General features: G+C 37.8%; 1 protein-coding gene across 4 annotated transcripts in view; it reads left to right on the top strand.

Annotated features, from left to right (window-relative positions):
- The first annotated feature begins 4,632 nt into the window (after nt 1-4,632).
- The window catches only part of LOC146455067 (uncharacterized), a 37,820-nt gene continuing 14,691 nt past the window's right edge, over nt 4,633-27,761 (top strand). Inside the window, exons 1-11 of one of the 4 annotated variants that reach the window (XM_085094739.1) lie at nt 4,633-4,741; nt 13,391-13,441; nt 18,844-18,952; nt 19,239-19,400; nt 19,543-19,620; nt 20,265-20,332; nt 20,624-20,780; nt 21,562-21,723; nt 21,850-21,927; nt 26,532-26,599; nt 27,174-27,287. In XM_085094739.1, the coding sequence (XP_084950865.1) occupies nt 18,862-18,952; nt 19,239-19,400; nt 19,543-19,620; nt 20,265-20,332; nt 20,624-20,780; nt 21,562-21,723; nt 21,850-21,927; nt 26,532-26,599; nt 27,174-27,287 (978 nt within the window). In that variant the 5' untranslated portion in view covers nt 4,633-4,741; nt 13,391-13,441; nt 18,844-18,861. Of the gene's footprint in view, nt 4,742-13,390; nt 13,442-18,082; nt 18,098-18,778; nt 18,953-19,238; nt 19,401-19,542; nt 19,621-20,264; nt 20,333-20,623; nt 20,781-21,561; nt 21,724-21,849; nt 21,928-26,531; nt 26,600-27,173; nt 27,288-27,761 lie in introns of those variants that run through there. The other 3 variants (XM_085094741.1, XM_085094742.1, XM_085094743.1) reach the window with 3 other exon arrangements.

The following is a 27,761-nucleotide window of genomic DNA, read 5'->3' as shown; positions in this document are numbered from 1 at the left end:
AACTCTAACCCTCAAACTTCAGTAAACTAACCTTCAAACGTAAGAATCCTTAACCCAAAACGTCACAAAACTAACCCCCAAAACGGAAAAATTACTAACACTAAAACTTAAGAAAACTAACCACCAAACATAAAAATCCCTAACCGGCAAGGGTAAAAAAACAACCCCCCAAACGTAATAATCCCTAACCCCCAAACGTAAGAAAAGTAACCCCCAAACGTAAGAATCCCTAACCCTCAAACTTCAGTATCCTAACCTTCAAACGTAAGAATCCATAACCCAAAATTTCCCAAAACTAACCCCCAAAACGTAAAAATTACTAACCCCGAAACGAAAGAAAACTAACCACTAAACATAAGAATCCCTAACCCGCAAGGGTGAGAAAACTAACCCGCAAACGTAATAATCCCTAACCCCTAAACGTAAGAAAAGTAACCCCCAAACGTAAAAAACCCTAATTCTCAAACGTAAAAAAAATAACCCCCAAACGTCAGAATTACTAACCCCAAGCGTAAGAATCCCTAACCCCTAAACGTAAGAATCTCTAAATCCCAAACGTAAGAAAACTAACCTCCAAACGTTAGAATCCTTAACCCCCAAACATAAGAAAACTAACCCCAAACGTAAGGATTACTAACCCCCAAACGTAAGAATCCCTAACCCCAAACGTAACAAATCTAAACCCAAAACGTAAGAATCCCTAACCCCCAAACGTAAGAAAACTAACCCTTAAACGTGAGAATACCTAACCCCCAAACTTTAAATAAGGAACCCCCAAACATAAGAATTACTAACGACCAAACGTAAAAAACCTAACCCCTCAACGTAAGAATCCCTAACAACGAAACGTAAGAAAACTAACCCTATTCCCCATTGAATCCCTAACCCTCAAACGTAAAAAAAAAAACCTTTAACGTAAAAATTCCTAACCCCCAAACGCTAGAAAACTAATCACCAAACGTAAGCATTTTTAACCCCCAAACGTAACAAAACTAATCCCGAAACGTAAGAATTACTAACCCCCAACGTAAGAAAATTAACCCCCAAACGTAAGAATCCCTAACCCCCAAACGTAAAAAAACTAATTCCCAAACTTAAGAATTGCTAGCCCCCAAACGGAAGAAAACTAACCCCCAAACGTAAGATTTAGTAACCCTCAAACGTAGAAAAACTACTCCCCAAGCGTAAGAATCCCTAACACCCAAACGTAAGAAAACTAACCCCCAAACGTAAAAAAACTTACTCCCAAATTTAAGAATCACTAACCCGCAAACGTAAGAAAACTAACCCCCAAACCTAAGAATCCTAAAACCACAAACTTAAAAAAACTAACCCCTAAACGTAAGAAAACTAACCCCCAATGGTAAGAATCCCTAACCCCCAAACGTAAGAAAACTAACCATCATACGTAAGAATCCCTAATCCTTAAACGTAAAAAAAATAACCCGTAAACGTCAGAATTACTTACCCCAAACGTAGAAAAACTAACCCCCAAGCGTAAGAATCCCTAACCCCCAAAGGTAAGAAAACTAACCCTCAAACGTAAGAATTACTAACCCCCAAACGTAAGAATCCCTAATCCCAAAACGTAAGATAAGTAACCCCCAAACGTAAGATTCCATAATCTTCAAACGTTAGAAAACTAACCCCCAACAGTAAGAGTCCCTAACCTTCAAACGTAAGAAAAGTAACACCCACACGTAGGAATCCCTAATCCTTAAACATAAGAAAACTAACCCCTAATCGTTAGAATCCTTAACCCCCAAACGTAAAAAAACTAACCCCCAAATGTAAGAATCACTAACTCCCAAACGTAAGAATCCCTAACCGCCAAACGTTAGAAAACTATCCCCCAAACGTAATGATCCCTAACCCACAAATGTAAGAAAACTAACCCCCAAACGTAAGAATTCGTAACCCTCAAACGTAAGAAAACTAACCCCCAAACGAAAGAATTAGTATCCCCCAAACGTAAGAAAACTAATCCCCAAACGTAAGAATCACTAACCCCCAAGCGTAAGAAAACTAACCCCCAAATATAAGAATCTTTAACCCTCAAACGTAAGAATTACTAACCCCCAAACGTAAGAAAACTAACCTCCAAACGTAAGAATTATTAACCCTCAAACGTAAGAAAACTAATTCCAAACGTAAGAATCCCTAACCCCCAAACGTTAGAAAACTAACCCTCAAACATTAGAATCCCTAACCCCAAACGTTAGAAAACTAACCCCCAAACGTAAGAATTACTAACCCCCAAAGTTAAGAAAACTAACCCCCAAACGTAAGAATCCCCAACCTCCAAATGTAAGAAAACTAACCCCCAAACGTAAGAATTACTAACCCCCAAAGTTAAGAAAACTAACCCCCAAACGTAAGAATCCCCAACCCCCAAACGTAAGAAAACTAACCCCCAAACGTAAGAATTACTAACCCCCAAACGTAAGAAAAGCAACCCCCAAACGTAAGAATTATTAACCCCGGCCAAACGTAAGAATCCCTAACCCTCAAACGTAAGAAAACTAACCCCCAAACGTAAGAATCCCTAACCCCCAAACGGAAGAAAACTAACCCCCAAAACGGGGAATTATATAGGGTTTGGTTTAAAACGAAGACAATAAGGAGGGAAACAACAAGAATCGCTTTATCATCTTTTGGCCTCATACCCTCCCTTTCCACACACACACACACACACATTCCCTGTTTATTCTTATTTTTGACTCCCACGTTTGCCTTCCCTACTATATCAAAACGCTTGCAGGGAAAAGCTACATACTACAGTTATTGAAGGACAAATTGGAAGGGAATGTACTTAAGGATCCGGCATGAGGATCTTGCGCATATGTAACATAGAAGCTTTAAATTAAATCACGTAGTTTATTCAATATCTATTTTAGGGAAACTGTCCATACTAAACAGTTAGATTGGATTTAACTTTGCCATCTTTTGTCAATTTCTTCTAACAGAGGCTAAAAACTTGATACATTCAATGTAGAATTCTGTCATTAAACCACCCAACATTGAGACAGATTCTCAGCCATCCTTGGTTCACCAGTCAAAGTACTTACATTCTCTAGACTGTGAATACAACTGCGTAGGGCCGTCTCCTGTTATTTTTCTTCGTTTTAGAACAACCGAATGGGCGAGATTCTCGAAGGAACGCCATCTACGGCCAGTAGTGAAGTGTAGCGGCTGTATGACTATCTGAAGCACATTCGCGATTAAGCCTCTCGTTCATGGTCAATCAAATGTAAATAAATCAACTGGAATGACCGACAGAAAGCTGGCCACAAAAATGACTGATTTGAGAAAAAGACCGCGCGCTAGGCTGCGACGAAAACTCAAGTGATAGAATAAGCAGGCTTAAAAAGTCTGCCTTGTTTTGTCACTGATTTTTCTCTGCAGCTTGTGGTCTTTATGTCAAATGAGTAATTTCTATGGAGAGCGCTTTCTTCGGGTGCTCATAGGTTGTGGCTCACTTAGATGAACGACCACTCAATAGAAACTAAAGCTACATCACAGAATTCACTGCTCACTGAGGAAAAGAGCAACAACCTGCGATGAACATTTTACGTTTATTTTTTCAATAGAACGTTCATGGCAGATTGAAAACACAAGCCACCTCATTTCTGTGGACAGGAGACATAGGAAACTCAGGTGCGATCGTTTCAGTCAATGCGTAACGAGCCAAAGGAAAGAAAGCAACATCAGTCAAACGACAAGTGGGCAACAGTGATCCGACCTCTTCTTTAATTTCTTCAACAAACTGTTACTAAACCTGATCCAATCGCCTTTGATCCAAAATCACATGACTGTGATGTCCGATTTCCCTCATCTTGTTCTTATCTCAAAAGTGAAGGAAATAGAGAGCGAAAAAACAACGTAAGAGGGCAGCATCAATTAGGAGGCGAAAAGGCTTTCGTTGTCAATTTTGTTAGCTTATGCGGCGGCGCTAAAAAGGGGGAAGGTAGAAGGGAATGGCTTGCTCTTCACCCGTTCGCCAAGCACTTTGTGTGCGCGTGTGATTCACTCTTCCTTTCCCCTTCTTGGGTTAACTTTCTAAAGCTTCCCACAGCCTGTGCGTGCGCTCTTGTTCCCTCTTCTTTCTTCTTCCTACCGCTTGCCACGCAGACTAAATTTGTGTTTGCTTTTGTCGCTTAAGCCAACTTGAATTTCAATTAATGGCGCAAATTTATCAAGAAAATGATACTTCCGGGTTCGAAAAGTGGTCGTTGCTCGTATCATCGGCGAGGCCAAATGATTAACTTTTTGTGTCGGCCACGATAAAATAGACAATACTGAATATCAAAATTATCGATATAATTACTTTATCAATTGCTTATTTTTTTGATACCACAAGACACTAGTCACGTGATCGTTGTCAGAACGCCATCAGTTCTGCACAGGGGCGGGGGAGAACACTCCATAGCGCCTGGCACTTTTTTTGTATCTGAACAGGGTTCTGCACGTATTGCGAACCTATGGTTTAGGTTTGGGCTGGGCAGTAATTCACTGTTAACAGGGAATATTTACTCAGCCAACTTCCTAAGTTTCCATCGCTGCCCCTCGCTACACGTGCTACAATTAATTTTAGAGCCATGACGTCGTAACACGTGACAAACCGATGTCGGTTTTTTTAGAATGAAGATACCATTGACCACAAATACCGTTCCGAGTTTTTCAAATTCACTTTTCAAATTTATCAGTCCACCATACAGTGTCAAGACACCAATATTTTGAGGTAAGAATAGGTATAAGACTATACACTGTACGTGGACTGTATATCTTTTGTAATTGAAATGTTTAGAGAAGAAGGACAGTACCAATACAGTCGGTAGGGTTTTGCAGTGAACGGATCTTTTAGTTTCTGTTGTTTTCTTGTGTCTGACTGGTTACGGAAAAAGTGAGATAACGTAAATCGATCCAATCGTGGAGAGTACTTTATAAATTGAATAAATAGGATGTTAATTTCTCGTACAATTGCAACAGTAACAATTGGTCCTTTACCTATATGGCATAATTCTCTTATACGAATAGACAATAAACCTGTTTTCTCCCAACCATGGTACTCTAAAGGTATTCGAAAGGTCGCAGATTTACTAAAAGATCGAAATGCCTTCCTTTCCTTACATGAACTGAAAGACCGCTTCGATGTTAAAACTAACTTCCTTACTTTACTCGGCCTATCATCTTCTCTAAATTCGTTAGAAAAAGATGTAAGGACAACCAATGTACCGGCGTCTCTGAAAGCTTCCTTGATAGACTCATTAAAACCAAAAAGGCCAATAAACTAGTCTACAAAGAACTGGTTTCCATGAAGCAGGTATGGCCCACTCAGAGTCAGGAAAAATGGATTACTGATTGTAAACTCCAAAGGGATGACCTGATTGATTGGAAGGTGGTCTACTTATCACCATTTTAATGCACTTTTAAAAGTAACGAAGCTAATTGTTTTTCAGTTTAAACTTTTGCATCGACGGCTTGCCACAAACTCTTTTGTTAAGAATATAGGAATAAAAGAAATTGATTTGTGTACCTTCTGCAAATCTGAAGAGGAAAATTTAATTCATCTTTTCTGGTACTGCAGAGCCAATAATTACAAAAGCACAATATGTATATATATTACGTGTGACAGCAGTATTGAAATGACGAATCCTCTATATATTCTATATCTACCTATCTACTATATTTACGATATAAGTTATTATATGTCTATGTGTTTAACAATGGGAGTATTACTTCGATTATAATAAGTTGTGATTAAAAGTAAAAAGTATATAATATAAAATGTAAAATGCACAAAAAAAAAACACACGTATATAAAACTACTTTAAAAAATAAAAATAAAGAATAAAAAAATCAATCAGGAGCGAATGCCATAGTAAAAAGGTGTGTCTTAAGTAGCGCCTTAAATTGGGTGATGTTGCCGCAGTCTCGTAAATGTTCTGCTAAATCGTTCCACAGGCTAGGTGCGGCCATTGCAAAGGATTGGCAAGGATGTAAACAGTAGATAGCAATCAGTCATAAATTTATAGAAAATGAACTTACCCCCAGAAATAATGTTGGGATTAAAACCTTCTCTTTTCAACAAGAAGACCTCACGTCGGGTTCTTATTGCCAGATATTTTATTTGGATATGGAGAACGCAGCATAAACCTCTTGAAATTGAAAATTTCAAATCATTTCAGCTTTCGCTCGCGTCCTATTAATGCGTCCAATGCCTTGTAGATTTAATTACCCCTAGTGATATAGCGTAAATGTTTATTTTAATATTAATTAATATTGTAGGGCACCAAGAATTGTATTGATTTTGTTAGTAGGTTGAGGCCGTGTAATGTATTGTAATAACTACGTGTGGTATTGATAGGTACGTTATGTAAACAGTTAGTATTGTAAACTGTATTTATGAGAAAAAAATAAAAGTAAAAAACACCACCTGCCATTACACCATTGTCACCGCCAGACCAGGTCGACGAACCCGAGATGGCCGATATCCAGAGAAGACAGAAAAATGACAAAGTATTGATCAAGAAAGAATATAATCGCATTCAAGAAAAGTTGAAGGAAATACGGCAAAATTTTGCCATGGCAGTTACCACTGGCTCAAGGAGTGGAAGTGGCAAAATCGTGTTGGAGTTTTTTGATGAGCTAAGGCAAGTCTGGGGTGGAAGTCCCTCCACAGAGCCTCTGTCGTGTGGTGTAAGTACAGAGACTGTCGTGTGGTGAAATTGAGTCTCTCTGATCCAGAGATGCTTGATGTCAATAGTGAGGAACACAGGAAATCAAGTGCCAGTGACGATAAAAGTGACAGAGTTTGTAATGACAGCAGTTGCAAAACGGGCTCCAATCCAGTTCCAAAACTAATCGATAATAAGAGGAAACATATGGAGCGTCAATTTAGTGCGTCTCAAAGAGACGAGCTGTTGATGAACGAATCAAAAGAGGATTCCCAATTCAAGAAAGAAATAGCTGAGGCAATTCGTCAGTCAAACGAAACGTTTGCCCAATTTATGCAACACACGAGCATGTCAATGCTACAAGGAGCCCAGGGGTTTACGCAATCGTTTGATGTTCTTGCAAGGGTCATGGCAAACAACCCTGGCCAGCAATACCGATATCCTCCTTACCAACCTAATGATATAATCAACAATTTAATAATAATTTGATTTTGATCTATCCTCATCCTCAGGCATCAGACTGTCCGTTTTTATCGATGCATTAATGTGGCCTTATTTCAGCCATATTTTACCCCAGGGAGGGGAATTTGCCATAAGTTATTCTTCAAAGATATTATCATATGCCTCACATCTGCCCCCCACCCCCCACCGACACCTTCCCACACACCCTACCTCTTGGGTTTTAAATTGCTAGGTTCAAACTGAAATGAACAGCAACATTAAAATGAGGCTAAGCAAAACATAGCTGGGTTCCTGTTAACTGTTCGCTGACCCTATCAGCATTTCAGCTGTAATTAAACTAACTGTAATCGTTACTGTAACTAACTGTAGTTGTAACTGTAATTTCAACTGTAATTTCACAAGTAAAATTTGGTTTCCTGAAAACTATCCTCAAATTCTGATCACAACTTTGCCATTCTTGTTGTGAGCTGCTGTTTGGTCACTGATCTGCTGATTGGAAACTGTTTGGTTTATGATTGCTTTGAAGCTTTGCATGTCAATAAAAATATTAGTAATCATCTGGCATATTTTCTTGAATGTATCTTGCCAACACTGAACGTACATATTCACCTTCAGTTGTCACACACGAGTAGACTGGGTCTGGTACGTTTGGCACCTTTTCTTCCTCAGCGCGGTGTCTGCGTATTTGAGCTTGAACTTCTTCTTCATCAAGGCAGTTACCTTTGCTTTCAGAGTAATTGTGAAGGACAAAGCAACTGTAAGCTACTGCCGGAACCATTTCAAATTCCAGGTCAACCTTTCGCGTTAAGAATCCCCATCGAACTTTAAGTCTCCCAATATACATTCGACTTGATTTCGTGCTGAGCGAAGCATGTTATCAAAAATAACTTGCTCGTTTGTAGCCCATGTTTAATACTCCTTTATGCAGAAAGGTGTTGAGGGGTAGGCTGGATCTCCAAGCAAGCAGTTAGGAATAGCCTCGTATCCAGGTAGAAAGGTAACAAATGTTTTGGGAAGTTGTCCAGCTTTCATTTTGTGGTTGATTCTTGAATTGACAAACACCTTGGCATCATGTACAAATCCAGGCCATTTGCACTCAACATCCATAAAGCACCCTTTACTATCACATATAGCCTGAATGTTAAGAGAGAAATACTGCTTGTAACAAAAATAATCTTGAGAATTTTAGAGTGGCTGTTTAAGAGGTAAGTGTGTGCCATCAATGCAACCGTATGCCTGGGTCATTCCAAATCTCATCTCCTCATAAGAGGAGGCAGCGTGGTCGAGTGGTTAGGGCGCCGGACTTGAAATCCGGAGGTCTCGGGTTCAAGTCCCGCTCTTGCCGGTGGCTGGAGTTGTTTCTCGGTAGCCCCAAGTTCAACTCCTCGGCTGCGCTTGTAAATAGCCAGCTGGTCTGCCTCCTGCCAGTTGGGAGTTTTAACCATGTTATTTTCAATTTAAAATTATTTCTTTGTGATGTTTAATGCTCGGCCCCACTAGCACTTGTGCTAAAAACACTGCCGAGGGTAAACAAAGGTCATTTATTTATTTATTTTTATATCAAATTCTGAAACTTTTTGTCGCAATTTTTCATTGTCCCTTGGTGAGTGCAAGTACTTTGGTCCCAATTTCGTGTTGATTGTCGCGCACACTGCGTGTATGTGCTTTGATGCCGTGCATTGATGAATTCCAAAGGCATTGGCTGTCATCCACAAAGAGCCTGTATCTTTAAGATAGGGGAGTCGGGATGTGGAGCAATGAATGGACGCAGCTCGTCAGCTAGTTCGTAGAAACATTCCTTAGTCATACGAAAATTTTTCTTCCAACACCATTACATTCTGGAACATTTACCCCTATCATGCTTTGCCACCATTGGTCTGTGCGTCCATTTACCACCCAGACCGATCTAGCCTTTTGACGAACACGACGAGCTTGAAGATGTCTTCTCTTTCTATGCGAGTAACTCTTCCTAGCGGACATGTTTGCTGCCAAAGAAAGATTTCGTTTACGCTCCATCATCTTGTAAGCTGCCACCATCCCCAAAAATTGGAAATTAAGTGCCAACAAAGAGCTAAATTGCGAGAGAAGCAATGCCCCGATTTTCACAAGTCGAATATTTGACGCGATTTTGATCTCTGTTCACTCTTCCCGCCAAATTTCAAATTTGGCGCCCAGGGTGGCAGCCCGGGCTGAAATTCGCCATGCAATCGCAACAAAACTCCAACCCGCCTACCGGGATAAAATTTCACCCGGGCTGAAATTCGCCACGTAATCAGGCCCTAAACAGTTCCTATTCGTGTTACTTTCCCGGATCTTCATCCGTGCTCGAGAAAACACGTCTAAAATTATTCGACCGCAAAATAGATAATTCTGACGCATGAGGCCGTAAAACATGATTGACTGGTTTCAATTTCTTGCATGGAAGATGAAACTTATTCAGGGAAACTTCCCGATTTGATGTTGGACCGTTATAAAGCGAGAGATGGCGAAATAAGTACAAGCTCTAAGCCTTGTGTTACATGGCTACAGAGTCAAAACGGTATATTTTTGTTTGAGAGTTTTGCTCCGCAGATGGAAGTCTCATCGAATTCTGCGCAAGTATTATTTTACCCGAAACTGAATGTAATTTGCATGTTAGCCAACTATTTATAAATTTAGATTTCGATTAAGACTAGTGACTTCATGAACTCTTGTTTCCTAGATTAGAAATTTTGAAGAAGTATTTACAATTCGAATAACAAATACGACAGACAATTGTCATTAAAAACTCTAAGGATTTTGCGCGTCTAAGTTATCTACGGATGAAATTTCTGGGCAAGTACATGAAGCTTTTCAGCTTTTCAAGTTTCTTCAAACTAACTTGCGGCAGCACATTTTATAGCTTGGGTGGAACTCAGTCAGATATATATATATATATTTAGCCAACCAATTTATTTTCAATGTGTCCTTGTGACGTTTGTTACAATGCCTTTTTAAAGGGTGACAGATCGTAAAACGTGATCAACTGATTTCGGTTTCTTAGAATGAAAATATATTTCCTCATTTCTTATGTGGGATTTGTCAAATCAAATGCCTCCTGATTTCTGATCCGCAACACATTGTAGAGATACTTAAAGTTTGAGGTAAGCACAGCTAAAACCGGCACACTTTTTATGTAGACCATATGGCTTATGTAGTTTAACAGTTTAAAGGAGGAGGATAAACAGTGCAGTTTGACAATATCGATCGTTTTGCTTTGTTTTCGGAGCCGAAAGATGAAAATCCGTCCAGACTGTGCGAATTTTGTGATTTATCTAAAACTGGATGCAATAGCAACTTCATGGACTCTTGTTTCTTGGGTTAGAAACTGCTTGAAGAAGTTTAATCCAAGAAAAACTTTACTGCTCTGTGGTTTACTAAAAGCAAACTTATATGTTTTCAGTTAAAAAGTAAGAAGCTGACATGCAAATGAATGACTTAACTTGCCTGAATTAAACAAAACTGTCTGCCAAGTAGAATGCTACAGCAACACTCAGTTTTTTAGCAGACATAATTTTCAAATAACTCAAACTTTTGAACTGAGTTGGAACTTTTCGCCTCGGAATAAACCAGAAATAGAATATGAATTTTAATTTTGGGTCCATATTGAATGTTGATCTTGGATTTTGTTTCGGTTACACCGAAAAAGGATTTCTTGATACGTCAACTTGTTTTTTCCACAGTATAATTTCTGATATCAGGGTTTCAATGGTATGCCTTCCATGACTTCGTTCGTAGTAGGTTAAGCCTTGGTAGAAACTAAGTTGTTAATTCCACAGCCAACGCCCTAGATTCCATCTCTGTCCCCTGACTCTTCTTGCAATATATTTTTGACTAATGGCGTCTTAGACTCGATGAGATGATTCTCTTGCTTTCTTGAAATAGAGATCTAGTTGCGTGTAAATGTAAAAACACTTTAAGGGTCCGGGAAGGACAATTATAAAAGGAGATTGTTTGGTTATGTAATTTGACCGTTCGGAGAAGACGGACAACAACAATACGACTTGAGAATTTTGATGTTTTTGTTTCTTGTACAGAGGAAGGAAATCTTACCATTATTTCTGAAAATGAACGCAAAAATAAATTTGTAAAATTTTTTTCCTGGGTTAAAACACTGATCAAGGAAGTATAGTCCCAAAATAGAAACATTGATGTCGTTTGTTTGACTAGAAGCAAATTTATGCGCTTTAAAATGAATTGAGAGAAACTCATACACACATTGCACATTGTTACTTCACCAACATTTCAGTAATGTCCAAATAGCTTAAATTTTTTTGTGATGCTTTTCCAGTAAGACTTAGCCGTGCGGATTAGCAAAACGGTCTCCATTTGCAATCAGTCTTTGAATTTTGTAGTTCGTGTTAAATGACGTGCTCGTTCTCATAAGTTTGGATTTGTTTTGATTGCACAAAGAACGGATTTCCGAATATGATAAGTCCTTTCCTTCCACCGTTACAAAATTTGGATATCATGAACTCATTAGCATTTATTCTATAGACACGAGTGTTTTCTGGAAAATACACTGCTGGTAAAATTCATACGAAACTACATCCGGAACCCGAGAGGCGTATTTTCCGTATCCTCGCTAGTGAGGATGTTGATGACATCATTTGCCGCTTTTCACGGTTGTTTATGCAAACAGTCGGCGACAAATGGCCAGTGATAGATTTGTATATATAATAAAACGAAAATTGCTCGGTGGCTGCGCTTGTTCGTAAAATATTATTTTTACCACTCGAAAATAAAATTCATGTCTTCGCGCCGCCGTGTAATATCCTCTATGTATTTCTTCCTTTTACTTTGTCAGATTAAGCCTGGATCAGATCTTAATTAAGTATCCATCACTGTCCTGCAGGACTTGTTCTAAAATTAATGTTTTTGTTTTAGTTTTTTTTTTTACCTAAATGACGTCATAAAATGTGAAAATGTGTTTCTTGGGACAAAAATGTTCTGTGATTTTAAGTTTCACTTTTTAATGTTGGATTTCGGTCTAATGGGATGAAAATATAGTTATTCCGTGTTTGTTCCGATCGTGACGTGGCGACTGAAAAAAGAGACACAATTCGTAAAAAAATTGCTCTCCGCCTTTGTTTGGCTAAACAAATTTAGGCTCTCTTTTTCACTGAACTGAGAGAAACTTATGCAAATCAGTGAGACTTATTAAACTTCTACAGCCTATTAGAACAACAACGACAACAACAACAATGAGTTTTAAAGGGATAAACCAGGAGAAAATGGTTAAGCAACTCGAATTTGACGTTTAACATGTTTCCACCAAGAGAAATTTGCGGCTTGCTTTAAATTTAATTTGTAGCCTAATTTTTCCGCTTACATGAGTTTTGTTTTGTTTTGATCACTGACACCAAGAAAGGATTTTTGAACAAGTTAACTTCTACCTCCCACTGTAAGTTCTCATTTTGTTAATTCGCTGGCTTGTCTCTCTGACTTTGAACCTTTTACCTGTTGACTAAGTTGCGACTTACACTGTGAATTAAATAGGTAGAAACTAATATGGGTGGCGGATTAATAAGATTTCCATGCAGGATTATCTAGGTAGAAATTTTACAAAACGGCCGGGACACCACTCAAACTTGTTAACAAGAAGCATCACGCAATTCTTGTGTGAGTGAGATCAATAAGGTTCATAAAAGTGAGACAAGGGTGCGTTGAAACAGGGAAACAACTGGATTCGATTTCGCCTGAATGACACAAGACACCTAGCGTTGAATTAGGCTTTCGTTCTCCTTCTTGAGTACAGATATAAACCAAAGGCCATGAAAAATAGAAACTAAGGGAGTTGGTTGTGAAATATGTGAACTCAACATACACCGAAAGAAAATTTCTTCTTGAGTAAAATTCATTTAAAACAATTGCATTATTTGCCTTTAGAATGTTCAATGTATAAGGAAACAAGCATAAAATTCCAATTTTCCGTAAACTGTGATTTTCCTTTAATTGCGCTCTGTTCATCCTTCGGTGATCTTTGATCAACGATTCTGTTTTCGTTTTTCGTCTGACATCATGGGAGGAACACCCTACCGGTAGTTAGGACGTCAAATAGGAACGTGGAACAAGCCTTTCGTTCTCAAAAAATGTCTCCTTTATATGAGTCGCGATTATGAAGTGTTCATTTTCAAAATTATCCTGTAATAAAAAACTCCCTACCGTAACGTAACATTTACAACTGTCTTGTACTTCATACTGATCTTGGCGTGCAACATTTTCTGTTGCAGCCGGCCACCCTGGCAAATCACATGATGTAAATTATACATTGGGCTTCTCAGGTAGGTATTAATTTCGTCCTCTGTATTCAAATTTTTCCTAATAAGCTAGACGGACATAAAAATATTAGCCGCTTATGTCCACTCTTTCAAGACCGGGCTTTTTGGTCTCTTGGGGCAGATATTTAGCCAACTAATTTCCTTTCAATGTATCCTTGTGACGGTTGTTACAATGCCTTTTCCACGGATGACAGATCGCAAAACGTGATCAACTGATTTCGGTTTCTTAGAATGAAAATAGATTTCCTCATTTTTTTTGTGGGATTTGTCGAATCAAGTGACTCCTGATTTCTGATCTGCAACACATTGTAGAGATACTTAACGTTTGAGGTAAGCACAGCTAAAACCGGCACACTTTTTATGTAGACCGTATGGCTTATGTAGTTTAACAGTTTAAAGGAGGAGGATGAACAGTGCAGTTTGACAATATCGATCGTTTTGTTTCTTTTTCGGAGCAAAGATGAAAATCTGTCCAGACTGTGCGAATTTTGTGATTTATCTAAAACTGGATGCAATAGCAACTTCATGGACTCTTGTTCTTGGGTTAGAAACTGCTTGAAGAAGTTTAATCCAAGAAAAACTTTACTGGTCTGTCAGGTTTACTAAAAGCAAACTTATATGTTTTCAGTTAAAAAGTAAGAAGCTGACATGCAAATGAATGACTTAACTTGCCTGAATTAAACAAAGCTGTCTGCCAAGTAGAATGCTACAGCAACCGACTCATTTTTTAGAAGACATAATTTTCAAATAACTCAAACTTTTGAACTGAGTTGGAACTTTTCGCCTTGGAATAAACCAGAAATAGAATATGAATTTTAATTTTGGGTCCATATTGAATGTTGATCTTGGATTTTGTTTCGGTTACACCAAAAAAGGATTTCTTGATATGTCAACTTGTTTTTTCCACAGTATAATTTCTGATATCAGGGTTCCAAACGCATGCCTCCATGACTTCGTTCGTAGTAGGTTAAGCCTTGGTAGAAACTAAGTCGTTAATTCCACAGCCAACGCCCTAGATTCCATCTGTGTGCTCTGACTCTTGTTACAATATATTTTTGACCAATGACGTCTTAGAAGTCGATAAGATGATTCTCTTGCTTTTTTGAAATAAAGATCTAGTTGCATGATTTTGATATTCTCTTTTCTGTAGAACATGCGTTAAAACAAATCACGGAAAACTCTTCATTTACGAAAACAATGTAAAGACACTTTAAGAGTCCGGGAAGGACAATTACTGGACAATTATAAAAGGAGATTCTTTGGTTATGTAACCTGCCAAGGTTCGGAGAAGAAGGACAACAACCAGGGGCACCCAACGACAGTTTTCTCTCAGATCGTTTGAAACGTTATTTTAGGCTGTCTGGAGTGCCTTTAAAGCTCTATAGATTCATTTTAGGCAGCGCTATAATATTTTTATCTGTTCGGTCATTTTAAGGGAACTTGAGTCTTTTCGAAATTAGCAGGGCATTTTTGTCCATTTCCCGAAAATCTAAGGTCTTATTTCCTTTTCGAAAATCTTAGCTGATCTTTTTCGGCACCCGAAACAATATTTTTATCAATCCGAAAACACTAGGCCTTAATTTTCCCATATCACGAAAGTTCGTGGTGAAAATTGTAGGGGATTAAGGGCCTTCCGAACAGATATTTACCGAAAAGATCCGTTAGGTGCCCCTGAACAACAACACGGCTTGAGAATTTTGATGTTTTTGTTTCTTGCACAGAAGAAGGAAATCTTAGCAAATTGTGCAAATTTTTTTCCTGGTTTAAACACTGACCAAGGAAGTATAGTCCCAAAATAGAAACATTGATGTCGTTTGTTTGACTAGAAGCAAATTTATGCGCTTTGAAATTAATTGAGAGAAACTCATACACACATTGCACATTGTTACTTCACCAACATTTCGGTAATGTCCAAATACCGTAAAGTTCCGATAGTACCAACCCTCGTTACTTTTGGAATTAGCAGCGTTTGGGGCTCATTACTTTCGGGGAACAAAAACTATGCAACAAGCTTGCGCTAGCTCTTTTCTCCGAAATGAAAAATTATATGATTCGCGCAGAGCTCAAACAACAGAGAGAATTAAGACCATTCGCCCTATCCATTTCTGGTAGCAGGGAGAGTGAAATAAACATCGATGGTCTACCGGACTACCGCATGAATGAATCAGCCGATGCGTTTTATACTGCAGTATATATAGAGTTTTTAATTTTAATTTGAAGAAACGTTCCTGTTGTTAATTAATACGAAATTCTACCAGTTTAGTTTTCACATTACGCCATCAGTGAACTGATGTCAAGGACGAATGTTGGCTTAAGACTTTCCTTTGTTATAAAGTGCCTTATCGTGATCTCTTTGTCCATGCACGAAGATATTAGTATTGACATTAAGAATTTGACTATGGATTGGAAAACAATAAAGGCATTCGGTATTCGTCTCGTTACTTTTTGGGGGACTGGCTACTTTCGGGGGGGGGGGGGAGGGGGGGTCGTTACTTTCGAAGGCTCGCTATTTTCGGGATTTATTAGTAGCCACAAAGTTTTGACGTTACTTTCGGGTGGTCGTTACTTTCGAAGGGTCGTTACTATCGGAACTTTACGATAGCTTAAATTTTTTTGTGATGCTTTTGCAGTAAGACTTAGCAGTGCGGATTAGCAAAACGGTCTCCATTTGCAATCAGTCTTTGAATGTTGTAGTTCGTGTTAAATGACCTGCTCGTTCACATGAGTTTGGATTTGTTTTGATTGCACAAAGAACGGATTTCCGAATATGATAAGTCCTTTCCTTCCACCGTAAGTTCGGATATCATGAACTCATTAGCATTTATTATGTGGACACGAGTGTTTTCTGGAAAATTCACCACTCGCTCGAACTCGTAAAATTCATACGAAACAACTTCCGGGACCTGAGTGGCGTATTTTCAATATCCCCACTTGTGAGGATATTGATGACGTCATTTGCCGCTTTTCATGGTTGTTTATGCAAACAGTCGGCGACAAATGGCCAGTGATAGATTTGTCTGTATAATAAAAAGAAAATTACACGGTGGCTGCGCTCGTTCGTAAAATATTGTTTTTACCACTCGAAAATAAAATGATATCTTCGCGCCGCCATGTAATATCCTCTATGTATTTGTTCCTTTAACTTTGACAGATTAAGCTTGAATCAGAGCTTAATTAAGTTTCCATGACTGTCCTGCATGACTTGTTCTAAAATTAATGTTTTTGTTTTGGTTTTGTTTTTTTGTTATTTGTTTTTGTTTTTTTGCCTGACGTCGTAAAATGTGATAAACAATTCGGTTTCTTGGGACAAAAATGTTCTGTGATTTTAAGTTTCACTTTTCAATGTTGGATTTCGGTCTAATGGGATGAAAATATAGTAATTCCGTGTTTGTTTCGATGGTGAAGTGGCGACTGAAAAAAGAGACACAATTTGTAAAAAAATTGCTTTCCGCCTTTGTTTGGCTAAACAAATTTAGACTCTCTTTTTCACTGAACTGAGAGAAACTTATGCAAATCAGTGAGACTTATTAAACTGCTACAGCCTATTAGAACAACAACAACAACAACAATGAGTTTTAAAGGGATTAGCTAGGAGAGAATGGTTAAGCAACTCGAAGTTGACGTTTAACATATTTCCACCAAGATAAATTTGCAGCTTGCTTTAAATTTAATTTGTGGCCTGATTTTTCCGCTTACATGAGTTTTGTTTTGTTTTGATCACTGACACCAAGAAAGGATTTTTGAACAAGTTAACTTCTACCTCCCACTGTAAGTTCTGGTTTTGTTAATTCGCTGTCTTGTCTCTCTAACTTTGAACCTTTTACCTGTTTACTAACTTGCGACTTACACTGTGAATTAAATAGGTAGAAACTAATATGGATGGCGGACTAATAAGATTTCCATGCAGGATTATCGAGGTAGAAATTTCACAAAACGGCCGGGACGCCACTCAAACTTGTTAACAAGAAGCATCACACAATTCTTGTGTGAGTAAGGTCAATAAGGTTCAAAAAAGTGAAACATGGGTGCGTCGAAACAGAGAAACAACTGGATTCGATTTCGCCTGAATGACACAAGACACCTAGCGTTGAATAAGGCTTTCGTTCTCCTTCTTGAGTACAGATATAAACCTAACCAGTTACCAAAGGCCATGAAAAATAGAAACTAAGGGAGTTGGTTGTGAAATATGTGAACTCAACATACACCGAAAGAAAATTTCTTCTTGAGTAAAATTCATTTAAAACAATTGCATTATTTGCCTTTAGGATATTCAATGTATAAGGAAACAAGCATAAAATTCCAAATTCCCGTCAACTGTGATTTTCCTTTAATTGCGTTCTGTTCATCCTTCGGTGATCTTTGATCAACGATTCTGTTTTCGTTTTTCTTCTGACATCATGGGAGGAACACCCTACCGGAAGTTAGGACGTCAAATAGGATTGTGGAACAAGCCTTTCGTTCTCAAAAAATGTCTCCTTTATATGAGTCGCGATTATGAAGTGTTCATTTTCAAAATTATCCTGTAATAGAAACTCCCTACCGTAACGTAACATTTACAACTGTCTTGTACTTCATACTGATCTTGGCGTGCAACATTTTCTGTTGCAGCCGGCCACCCTGGCAAATCACATGATGTAAATTACACATTGGGCTTCTCAGGTAGGTATTAATTTCGTCCTCTGTATTCAAATTTTTCCTAATAAGCCGGACGGGCATAAAAATATGAGCCGCTTATGTTCACTCTTTCAAGACCGGGCTTTTTGGTCTCTTGGGGCTTGAGGTTAAGCGGATTTCCCTCCAACCCCGCCCCTCCTCCAACCTTTCCCCCCCTTCATAACTACGGGAGTATTAATACTGTGGCATTGCAGCTTGGAACAAGAACAGTGCTTTTCCTTTTGAGGCCCGAAAGAAGGCGATGACCGATTGGCTAAGTTGGTTGAGCATCGGTCTACCGTGCGGGAGGTCCTGGGTTCAAACCCCGGCCGAACCAACACTCAGGGTTGTTAAATAACTGAGAAGAAAGTGCTGCCTTTGTAATGACATCTGCAAACGGTTACACTTTCTAGTCTTCTCGGATAAGACTTGAAGAAGAGACTAGTCTCGTATAAACCGTAGGCTCCCTCTCACAACACTTCATTGTTCATAACTCTGTGGGAAGTTAAAGAACCCACACACTAATCGCAAAGAGTAGGGCATGGAGTTCCCGGTGTGCTGGTCTGGTCTTTGTGCTATTTCATGATTTCATGAGTTGGGTGGGTTGGATGACTTCCAGAAGGCGGCCATCTTGCATTTGTTTATTTTTCCTTGCTTGGTGTTTTTCTTTTTATACGAACATTTCAGTTTCGTCTTTGAATACAACAACAATGACTGGCAAAGTAATGAACGTACAAACATTCAATTCTTAGGCTGAACTCCAAGCATTCATGGCGAGGAGTCCAACCAAAGTTTCAAGTGAGAGTAACGTCACTCCAGTTGGTGAAGATAAACTGGATTTTGATGATAACACTTTGAGAGGTGAGAAAAAATATATGATGAGATGATCTTTGTTGGTATATCTTCTTTTACCACATCTTGTATTTTGATTCCTGCAATAACTCCCTCCCCACATTTCTTTTCTTCGTAGCCTGGGTGTGCCACTATCAGCAGTTCCAAGCCCAGCTGATATGCCTCGGTTGTAAGCCCACCTATCCCCAATCTCGACCAAACTCTCGCGAAGTTGTTGAAGTGAAGGGCTTATAATCAGATTTTTGGGCGATACGAGTAATATCCAAGTCTTTAAATTACTAAATTTGATTTTTAGCCATAGCAGAGGTTTACAATAATGAAGGTAATGAGAGATACGAAGAGGAAGATTTCAACAACGCCATACACTTCTACACGGAGGGAATTCAAGTGAACTGTAAGGACGAAGAACTGAACGCCAAACTGTACAGCAACAGGGCGGATGCATATTTCTGTTTAGGTAAGATCTTTTTATATTTTAAGGTTTTGCTTAACTTAGGTGTTTTAGCATCGCAAATTTAAAGAGTACTTTAATTAGAAACTTCATTATTTAATGTACTACCTCTCCATTTATTTATATTTCTGTATCTATCCCTCCACAGGAAATTATGAAGATTCATTAAGAGATGCAAAACTTGCCACTGGTTTCCAGCCACTGTTTATTAAAGCGATCGTGAGAGGTAAGATTTCTGAAGAATAAAACTCCTTTATCGAGGCGACGGTTGTTTGTAGTTCAAAATGTTTCGCCTAATGTTACGTTCGTTGAAAAGTTACTTTGTATTTATAGCGGATTATATAAAGCGTCATAAAGTTTAGTACCAATTACATAGGTGACAGATATAAAAGTTTAGTATTTTGACGTAGACTGTCACATTTGCGAATACAGTCTTTTTGCAGCTAAGCTTACCTGGGATAATACACAGAGGGTGTCCTTAGAAGTGCCTGCTGGTATAGTATTTAATTATACCATCTACCCTGTTTTCAATAAAAAATATGTCGAACTTACATTATTAAAAACTGGATCATTGTATAATGCAATTCTAGGGATTTGATTGGCTCAGCGGCCATGGTATACGAGCCATTATACCATGCCCGAGAAAAAGGGACCATTAAAATGTCTTCTGGTTGTTCTTGCCAAGCGAAACCAGCAAGATCTAACAATAGTTTTTGATTGTTTTTAATAAAACGATTATTGCACTCGCGCTTATTGGATATGGGATGATTATAGCCAACTCGGCACTTCACTACGCGCCTCGTTGGCTATCTATCATCTCATATCCAGCGCGCGCTCGTGGAATAATTATTAATTATTCACTTTTATTAGGGGCAAGTGCCTGTATTCAGCTGAGTCAATTTGAAGAGACCATCGCGTGGTGCGAAAAAGGATTAGCAGTATCCTTCATTGCCAAAGCTACAACGAAATATATTGATCAGATTCAAACTTTATTACGAAGCCTCATTCCTGCTATTGTGCACAAAATCAACACTGATTAGAACTGATGATTTCTTTGATTCTCGATGACAATTGCAATGCTATTATTTCTCTTAAATTTCGGAAGAGCAAACAAAGTGACAAGAAATTAAGACGCCTTACCCATTTGACCTTGTGTCGTTAGTTTGACAGTTTTGGCAACCATTGATAACTTTTACAACTTACGTCTTACAAACCTTGACATATGTAAGATTGACAAAGACAACCAGAAAATATTGGAATTAAGGAGCCGATCTGTGAACGAACAGAACAAGCTACAAGATGGAGGCAAAGAGAACAATGCAAACGAATATGACGTCACGGCTGCTACTAAGAAAAGATTGGATAATGATGAATCCAACTTAAGAGGTGAGGAGTTGTTAGTAATGATCTCTTCTGATCCAAGGGATTTTAACAGTTTTATTGAGGAGTTATAGATCCCAGACGTACTAGTTCTTGGGCCGAGTGTTAAGTATTTATGGTTTGGAAGCGGGAAGATGGAGCGCGGCACCTGGTCAGTCTAAACATGTGACTCCCCTTCCTATTATTATGACATCTCTCTCCACCCACAAAAGTGTATCGTTGTAACGTTTACTTTTGTATACAATTTTAACATTATCTTATTGGTTTGGATTATTTTTGAATCGATTTGAAACGGTCTTCCAAGTTTTAGAGAAACCGAGAAATCCAAGATGGGGGCTGTGAAGAATTAATGACGTTACTGGCCCACTGTTATTTGAAGTCATCACCCCATTTTGCGGACGCCAAAGGAAATAGTTTTTATAAGTGCGATATACCCTGCTGGTTTTATTCTCATAGTCTTAATGCTCTTGATCGTTGGACGTGGAAGCAGAACCGATCCCCCTCTCCCCCCTCCAAAGTCGTGTAGGGAAATTGAGGCAATTCTGAAAGCATTAACGCTGTTTTAGTTACTGCAGTACGACGTCAAGATTTTAACGTTATACTAGGTAGGCCACAGTTCATCATAACCTTGGGTAAGCTGCTTTACTAGTAAAACTCATACATCGGTTTTAATAAAGTCATTTTTGAAACTTTATTCAGAAAATAACAGGTTCCAAGTTTAGACAAGCTAGGGATGATGTTTCATCTAATTCATTCATGAGAAAGCCTTTCATTTTCTTTAATTTAGCAATAGCAGAGCTGTTCAAGAATGACGGTAATGATGAATTCAGGAAGAAAGATTTCAGAAATGCCATATTTCTTTACACAAAAGGAATAAAAGTCGATTGCAAGGATCAAGAACTGAAAGCCAAACTGTACAACAACAGGGCAACAGCTCATTTTAATCTGGGTGAGAAAAACGTTTTGACCTTTTCATCATGTGTCAAGTTAATGTATTACCACAGAAATTAAGAGTGGTTAAGTTAGTGGTACGCTCGTCAACACAGTACATCACTTTTCATTGATTTTCACGCAGGTAACTTCCATGATTCACTGAGTGATGCAAAGGCTGCCACTGACTTACAACCGTCTTATGTGAAAGCGATTATAAGAGGTAAGAGTCACCTAAGGGGAGGGTGAAAAATTTGATTTAAAACTTACAGCTAAGGTGTGCTTTGTCAAGTTTCCGTCACTTGACAGATGAATATAACCATTCTTTATTAGCTTATCACAACAATAATGGTATCCCAAATATGCCTAACATTGGTGAACAAGATATTGTCAATAACTCAACACAATAGGTCACCATAGCAAAAGTATAAGCTATTAAAACACCCTTTAATTTTACGGTTATCGGTTATAACTGAAAAACGAGCTTGTTCTTTTTTAACAAAAATTTTTAATTGCACTTTTTTTTCCTTTAGATTACCGTATCATCCCGTTACGAACTGTACCCCATTTGAGTTGGCACAGCACAAATCTAAAAACTTTCAGCACCTATAGTGCATGGTGCAGCGATTAGCGCTTTACTTAAAGGAACTGTTAACAAAACATCTTGAAACAAAACCATTGTATTGTACACATTTGTACACATCTAGATCAGTTTCTAACCTCGAACGGGTTATGACCTCGTTATCAGTTTCACATGAAACTAATTCTTTTCCTACTTAACATCTGTAATAGGTAGATATCTTAAGGAGGGAGGCCATACGTTCCGTCACATCCCATTCCTGGCAACATAATGTAATTTATGTGACAACAACAGTCAATATTTGGAACCCCGTTTTTAGCCTAAAATCCTGATACATATTCGTTCGCGTAGGCAAATCATAACCGCAAGGATCACTTTATAGCAAGTTTCTGTGCACTGATGAGAAAGCTACCGCTAAACCTCTTAAAAAACTGATCTTTTTAAAAATCATAAATCTTAGACACAAAACAAAAACTTCCTATATGAACAATCATGAACTGGAACAGCACAGCAACAGTAAAACATTTTAAACTGAAACAGAACTACAGTAACTTCCCGCTATCCCAAACAGAAAGCAGTTTCCGTAGATTACTGTTTAAACCCTGCAATCCTAATATTCTCTTCACTATTGTCACATATTCCTTATGATAAAAGTTAGGAGAATTTGCTTGTTTTTTTTTTTTCTCAACACGACATTTTATTACAATACATAACACTTTTGGGTTAAATGTTAATTTCACAACCCCACCACACTTACTCCTTTACATGACACAAAATAAGTATACAAGTACAATACTAGATACTATTTACAATGTTAACTATACTTAGAATCGCTTACAATGTTCACACAGACAGTACTTACAATACCTAAATATTCTACAATAATAGATTTTACAAATTACAATGACTAATAGATAAACAATATTATTGCTCTTGTAACGAGAAATCCTGAAAGCCTGCCCATTTATTTCTTAAAATATCTTTTTTCTTACCATAACTCCCCATATAAAGTTCTACTTCATATTTAAGACGAACCTTACATTTAAAACGAGTAATGTTTGGAAGAATCTGGTTCCTTCTGCAATCTCAACTGTAAAGATAATTAAGCAAGGGGCGTGAAGGTCTCAAAATACCAACCACAGCATCTTGCAGTGAGAGGTGAAGGTTTTCTTTAGTAGATGAAAACCAGAGTGTTTCAAAACTCTTCCAGAGAGTCCGAGAGTGGGGGTAGCTGAACAACAAATGATACAATGCTTCTCGCTCCAATTGGCAAAATGTACACTTTTCACCTGTACTATAACCTATTTTGTGTAGTTTGGTGTTAGTGCAGAGTATAAAATTTAGGACTTTGTATGTGAAAGCCTTTCACATCAGGTTTAAGAGCTACTTGATGAGGCAAATTAAACATTTGTTGTAGCTGAGCACTCGTGAAATTAAATTCATTTTGCAGCTCTCTGGCCATATTAGAGAGTTGCGCCTTTTTTTCAGTAATAATGAGTAGAAATGTTTTGATTTCTCCTTTTTTTTTGTCAAATCAAAGACATTATCTTCAATAATAAATGAACAGAGAGATGTTGATTGAACATTACTTTCTTTTAAATGTTTTGGTACAGAGTGTCGGAGACCTGTGCAAATTAAGAAATTGGTTTTATTTATTTTATTCTCAATGATCTTAAAAGAGTCCGCATTATTCAAATGAAATAACAAGTCATGCACAAAGACCACTCCACCCTTAAAGTAGTTTTAATAGAATACTGAACCATCATTAACACGAATGTCTTTGTTATTCCATATTATATTAACCAAATCGTTTGTTGAAGCCAAATTATCACGAAACTCTGACCACCATTGTAGAAATTCAGTGTGAAATTTCGAACTAAATGAGTAGTCATTAATATCACAATTGCAATTGAAAAAAAAAACAACCCGCTGTACCTTACTAAAATATGTCACAGATAGTTTCTCCAGGTGCCAGCTTGTGCACTAAATATTCTTTTTAGCCAAGCCAATCGTAACGACTTAATCATGCAGTCAAGATCAATCATTTTTAATCCGCCTCTATCATATTCATTTATAGTTGATAATATTGTAACCTTATCTGTACCGTTCCACAGAAATTTAAACAATAGACGGTAGAGTTCTGCAATAGTTTCTTTTATAATTGACATTAATGAGGAAACGTAAACGACCTTAGGAACTACCAACGACTGTAGAACTGTCATCTTACGATACCTAGATAAACCTCGAGAATGCCAAACATTCAAAAGTATTTTTGTGTTGTCTAAATTCTCTAAAAAAGTCTTCTCATGAAGGAGCTTTTGATCGTACGTATAAAAGATCCCAAGTGCTTTAATTGGCTCATTGGGCCAGTTAATATCAAGTCGTTTTGTTTTATTGGATCAAGTAGACCCAATCCACATACCTTCCGTTTTAGACCAAGTAATGGAAAGACCTGATGATATCCTAATAGAGTCAAGCAGGTTCGCAGTCATATCGTCTGCATATTGCAGCAATTTTGTTTCCTGACCATCTACAAAAATGCCTTTTATATTTACATTTTGTCGAAAAGTAATTGCTAGAACGTCAGCCGCCAGCACAAAAAAGTAAGACGATAAGGGATCTCCTTGCCTAAAACCACGTCCAAGAAAGAAATAATCAGAGGCGTTACCATTATGTATGACACAACTTTGGATATTTTTGTAAAACGTTTTAAGCCATCGGCTGAAATCTGGACCAAAATTAAAGGCCTCTAAGCAACCAAAAATAAGATATCATTCAAGACTATCAAATGCTTTTTGAAAATCAATAAATATCAGCATTCCAGGAACATTTTCGTTTACAGTGAATTCCATTATGTCAAAAAATATATCATACAGTCTCATCAATATAGCGGTCCTGAACATAACCAGTTTGATTATAGTGAATAATACAAGGTGGTACTTTTTTTTAATCCTGTTAGCTACAACTTTAGACATTAATTTGGCATCCACATTAACAAGAGAGATCGGTCTCCAGTTTTCAAGGAACGTGCGATCTTTTCCTTTTTTTTCTATGAGGGTTCCCACTGCTTGCTTTTGGAAATTAAACATTTCCATATTTTCAAAACATTCATTGGCACATTTTACAAAGGGTTCACTAAGCAATGTCCAAAATTTTTTATTAAACTCGACCGGAATCCCGTCATTTCCGGGCACTTTATTGTTCTGAAACGTCTCAAGCATGAGTTTACATTTGTTCTGTCTTGAATTGTAATACCGTCGGTAGGTGCGTTATTACAATTCACGACAACTGTTATTACAATTCACGACAGGTATTATAATTCACGACAAGTGTTATTACAATTTACGACAGGTATTACAATTCACGACAGAACACATATTCCCTGTGAAGAATTTTCCCTTCACACATGTGTTTTTGCTCCTCAGTCAATTTTGGAATATCAAGCACAGTCAGGAAATTCTTTACCGCGTCATCATCTCCATGACCGCTAGTATATAATTCTTGGTAAAATCGCTTTTGTTCAGAGATTATGGTGAGAGGATCTGTAGTCATAGAATCATTAACGAATAATCATTCGATCAAGAACTCGCTGGCATGAACACGGTGAAAGAAGTACTAAATATTTCCTGAATTTAGATAAAAGAAATCATGTTAAAAAACACACGCGAAAAACGAGATTGCTGACCCTCATTTTTTCTAAAGTTTAAGAAAATTCTATGAAAGAAGTTCAGAGTCACCTTAAATTTTGGAATGTTGCTATGGTAACCTATTATGTGGAGAAAATTACCATATTTTGTTTCCCAATGTTAAGGCATTTGTTTGATATCCTTATTGTTGTATGAGCTGATAAAAGAGTGGTAGTATTCATCCGTCAAAATATAATTACCGGGAAGTGATGGTTAAATTAATATTTTTTCGGTATTTTGAAAATTAGTTTTTTACTTATTCTAACTCTAAATCTTTTGACTTGTTTTCTTACATTGAAGAATGAAATAATTACCACGTGGGGCATCCAGAAGTAAAAGATGAGTAGAGCTTGTTGAGCTTTTAAGAAAGTGTTGTATCGATTATTATACGGAGATTAGACGAGCATTAACGGAACTATATAATCATTTCGAGATATCGTCCAATTAATTTGCTAACTCCGTTGACTTGAAACTGGAATTGTGAATTATGAATTTGGTATGTATATCATCACTAAGGAGAAATATTTGCCAGAGTACTAATCATATTTTATTTTTCATTAGGAGCAAGTGCCTGTGTTCAGCTAAATCAGTTTGAGGAAGCCATAACGTGGTGTGACAAGGGATTAGCAGTATCCTTCACTGTACACTAACAAATAAAAAGAAAAATTGATATTACTCAGTCCTATAACTTTGAAATAACCGAAACTTGACCTAATTTGCAAAGATGAATTGATTTTAAGAAAAATAATTGCATTTTGATGACGTTTCTTGTGCACGCAACTATTTTCCCCAAGAAACTTTTTCTTGAAGCGTGGCACTCCAAGAGGGACCTAAACACAGACTACTACTAAGAAATGCTATTCTCACATTAAAAACTTTACAAGTTTCTGAAAAGTTTACCGTTTTCTCGCTCATATCACCCACTCTCAACACAATGTTTTGAATCATTTTTTCTGTTAGCCGTTTGGCGTTCTTGAAATTCTTGTATTGTTAATGAAAAAAGCTAAAGGTTTTAGGTCGAACCATAGCTTGGTACATCGAGCCTTATATGGAATGTTTTGAATGCCCTTGTCATACCATTATACCATTTAACGTCCTGCTGTAATCCAGTGACCACTCGTTGTCTCCGGTATTTCCCATAAGGGTTTTGAAATCCTTGATGACCTCGGTTTTTGACTTATTAGAGACCTTAACCAATGTAAGTTTGACAAGAATAGCCAGGAGTTGTTGGAAAAAAGGCGCCGTTGTGTAAGGGAACAAAGCAAGCTGCAAGCTGCTGGGAAAAAGGCAGTGAAGGATCAGTCAGTAACTCAAACTGTAAGTTTGAAGATCTATTCTGTGTTTATTAGTTGAGAAAAACAACTTTTAAATTAGTAACGCTAAAAGAACATTACCAATATGTGGCATCGCACCTTGTTGGTTGTTTCTCTGAATTTGGATTACAGGAACCTTTCCACCTTGCATACTAGGGAACCCTATTACAATTCCGAGACTGACCAGTGTCTAGGTTTCACTTACGAGTATTTTTAGCACTCTATTGATAACTGCTGAACCTGTTGGCGGCTCAATGATCAATTGTCAACTGAAATTAACGAATCGTAACATTTGTCATCCGGAAGTTGCCCTGGTACCTGACCATTTACTTTGCTCTTGTGAATTTCTTGTGAATTTGTGAATGTGGGCAGCTTCAGGTGAAAAAACGTCTCCGGCCGTTATAATTTTAATACAAGCCCAATATTTGAGGGCTAAAACAATTTTCCCACGTGTGTTTTGTTCGTCGAATTAACTGAA

Source organism: Pavona decussata, unplaced genomic scaffold (assembly GCF_977016875.1).
Source record: "Pavona decussata unplaced genomic scaffold, jaPavDecu1.1 SCAFFOLD_286, whole genome shotgun sequence".
In the NCBI taxonomy this organism is placed as follows: Eukaryota; Metazoa; Cnidaria; class Anthozoa; order Scleractinia; family Agariciidae; genus Pavona; species Pavona decussata.
The sequence above is the reverse complement of the archived record's forward strand: the minus strand, read 5'-3'. Positions and strand labels throughout refer to the sequence as shown.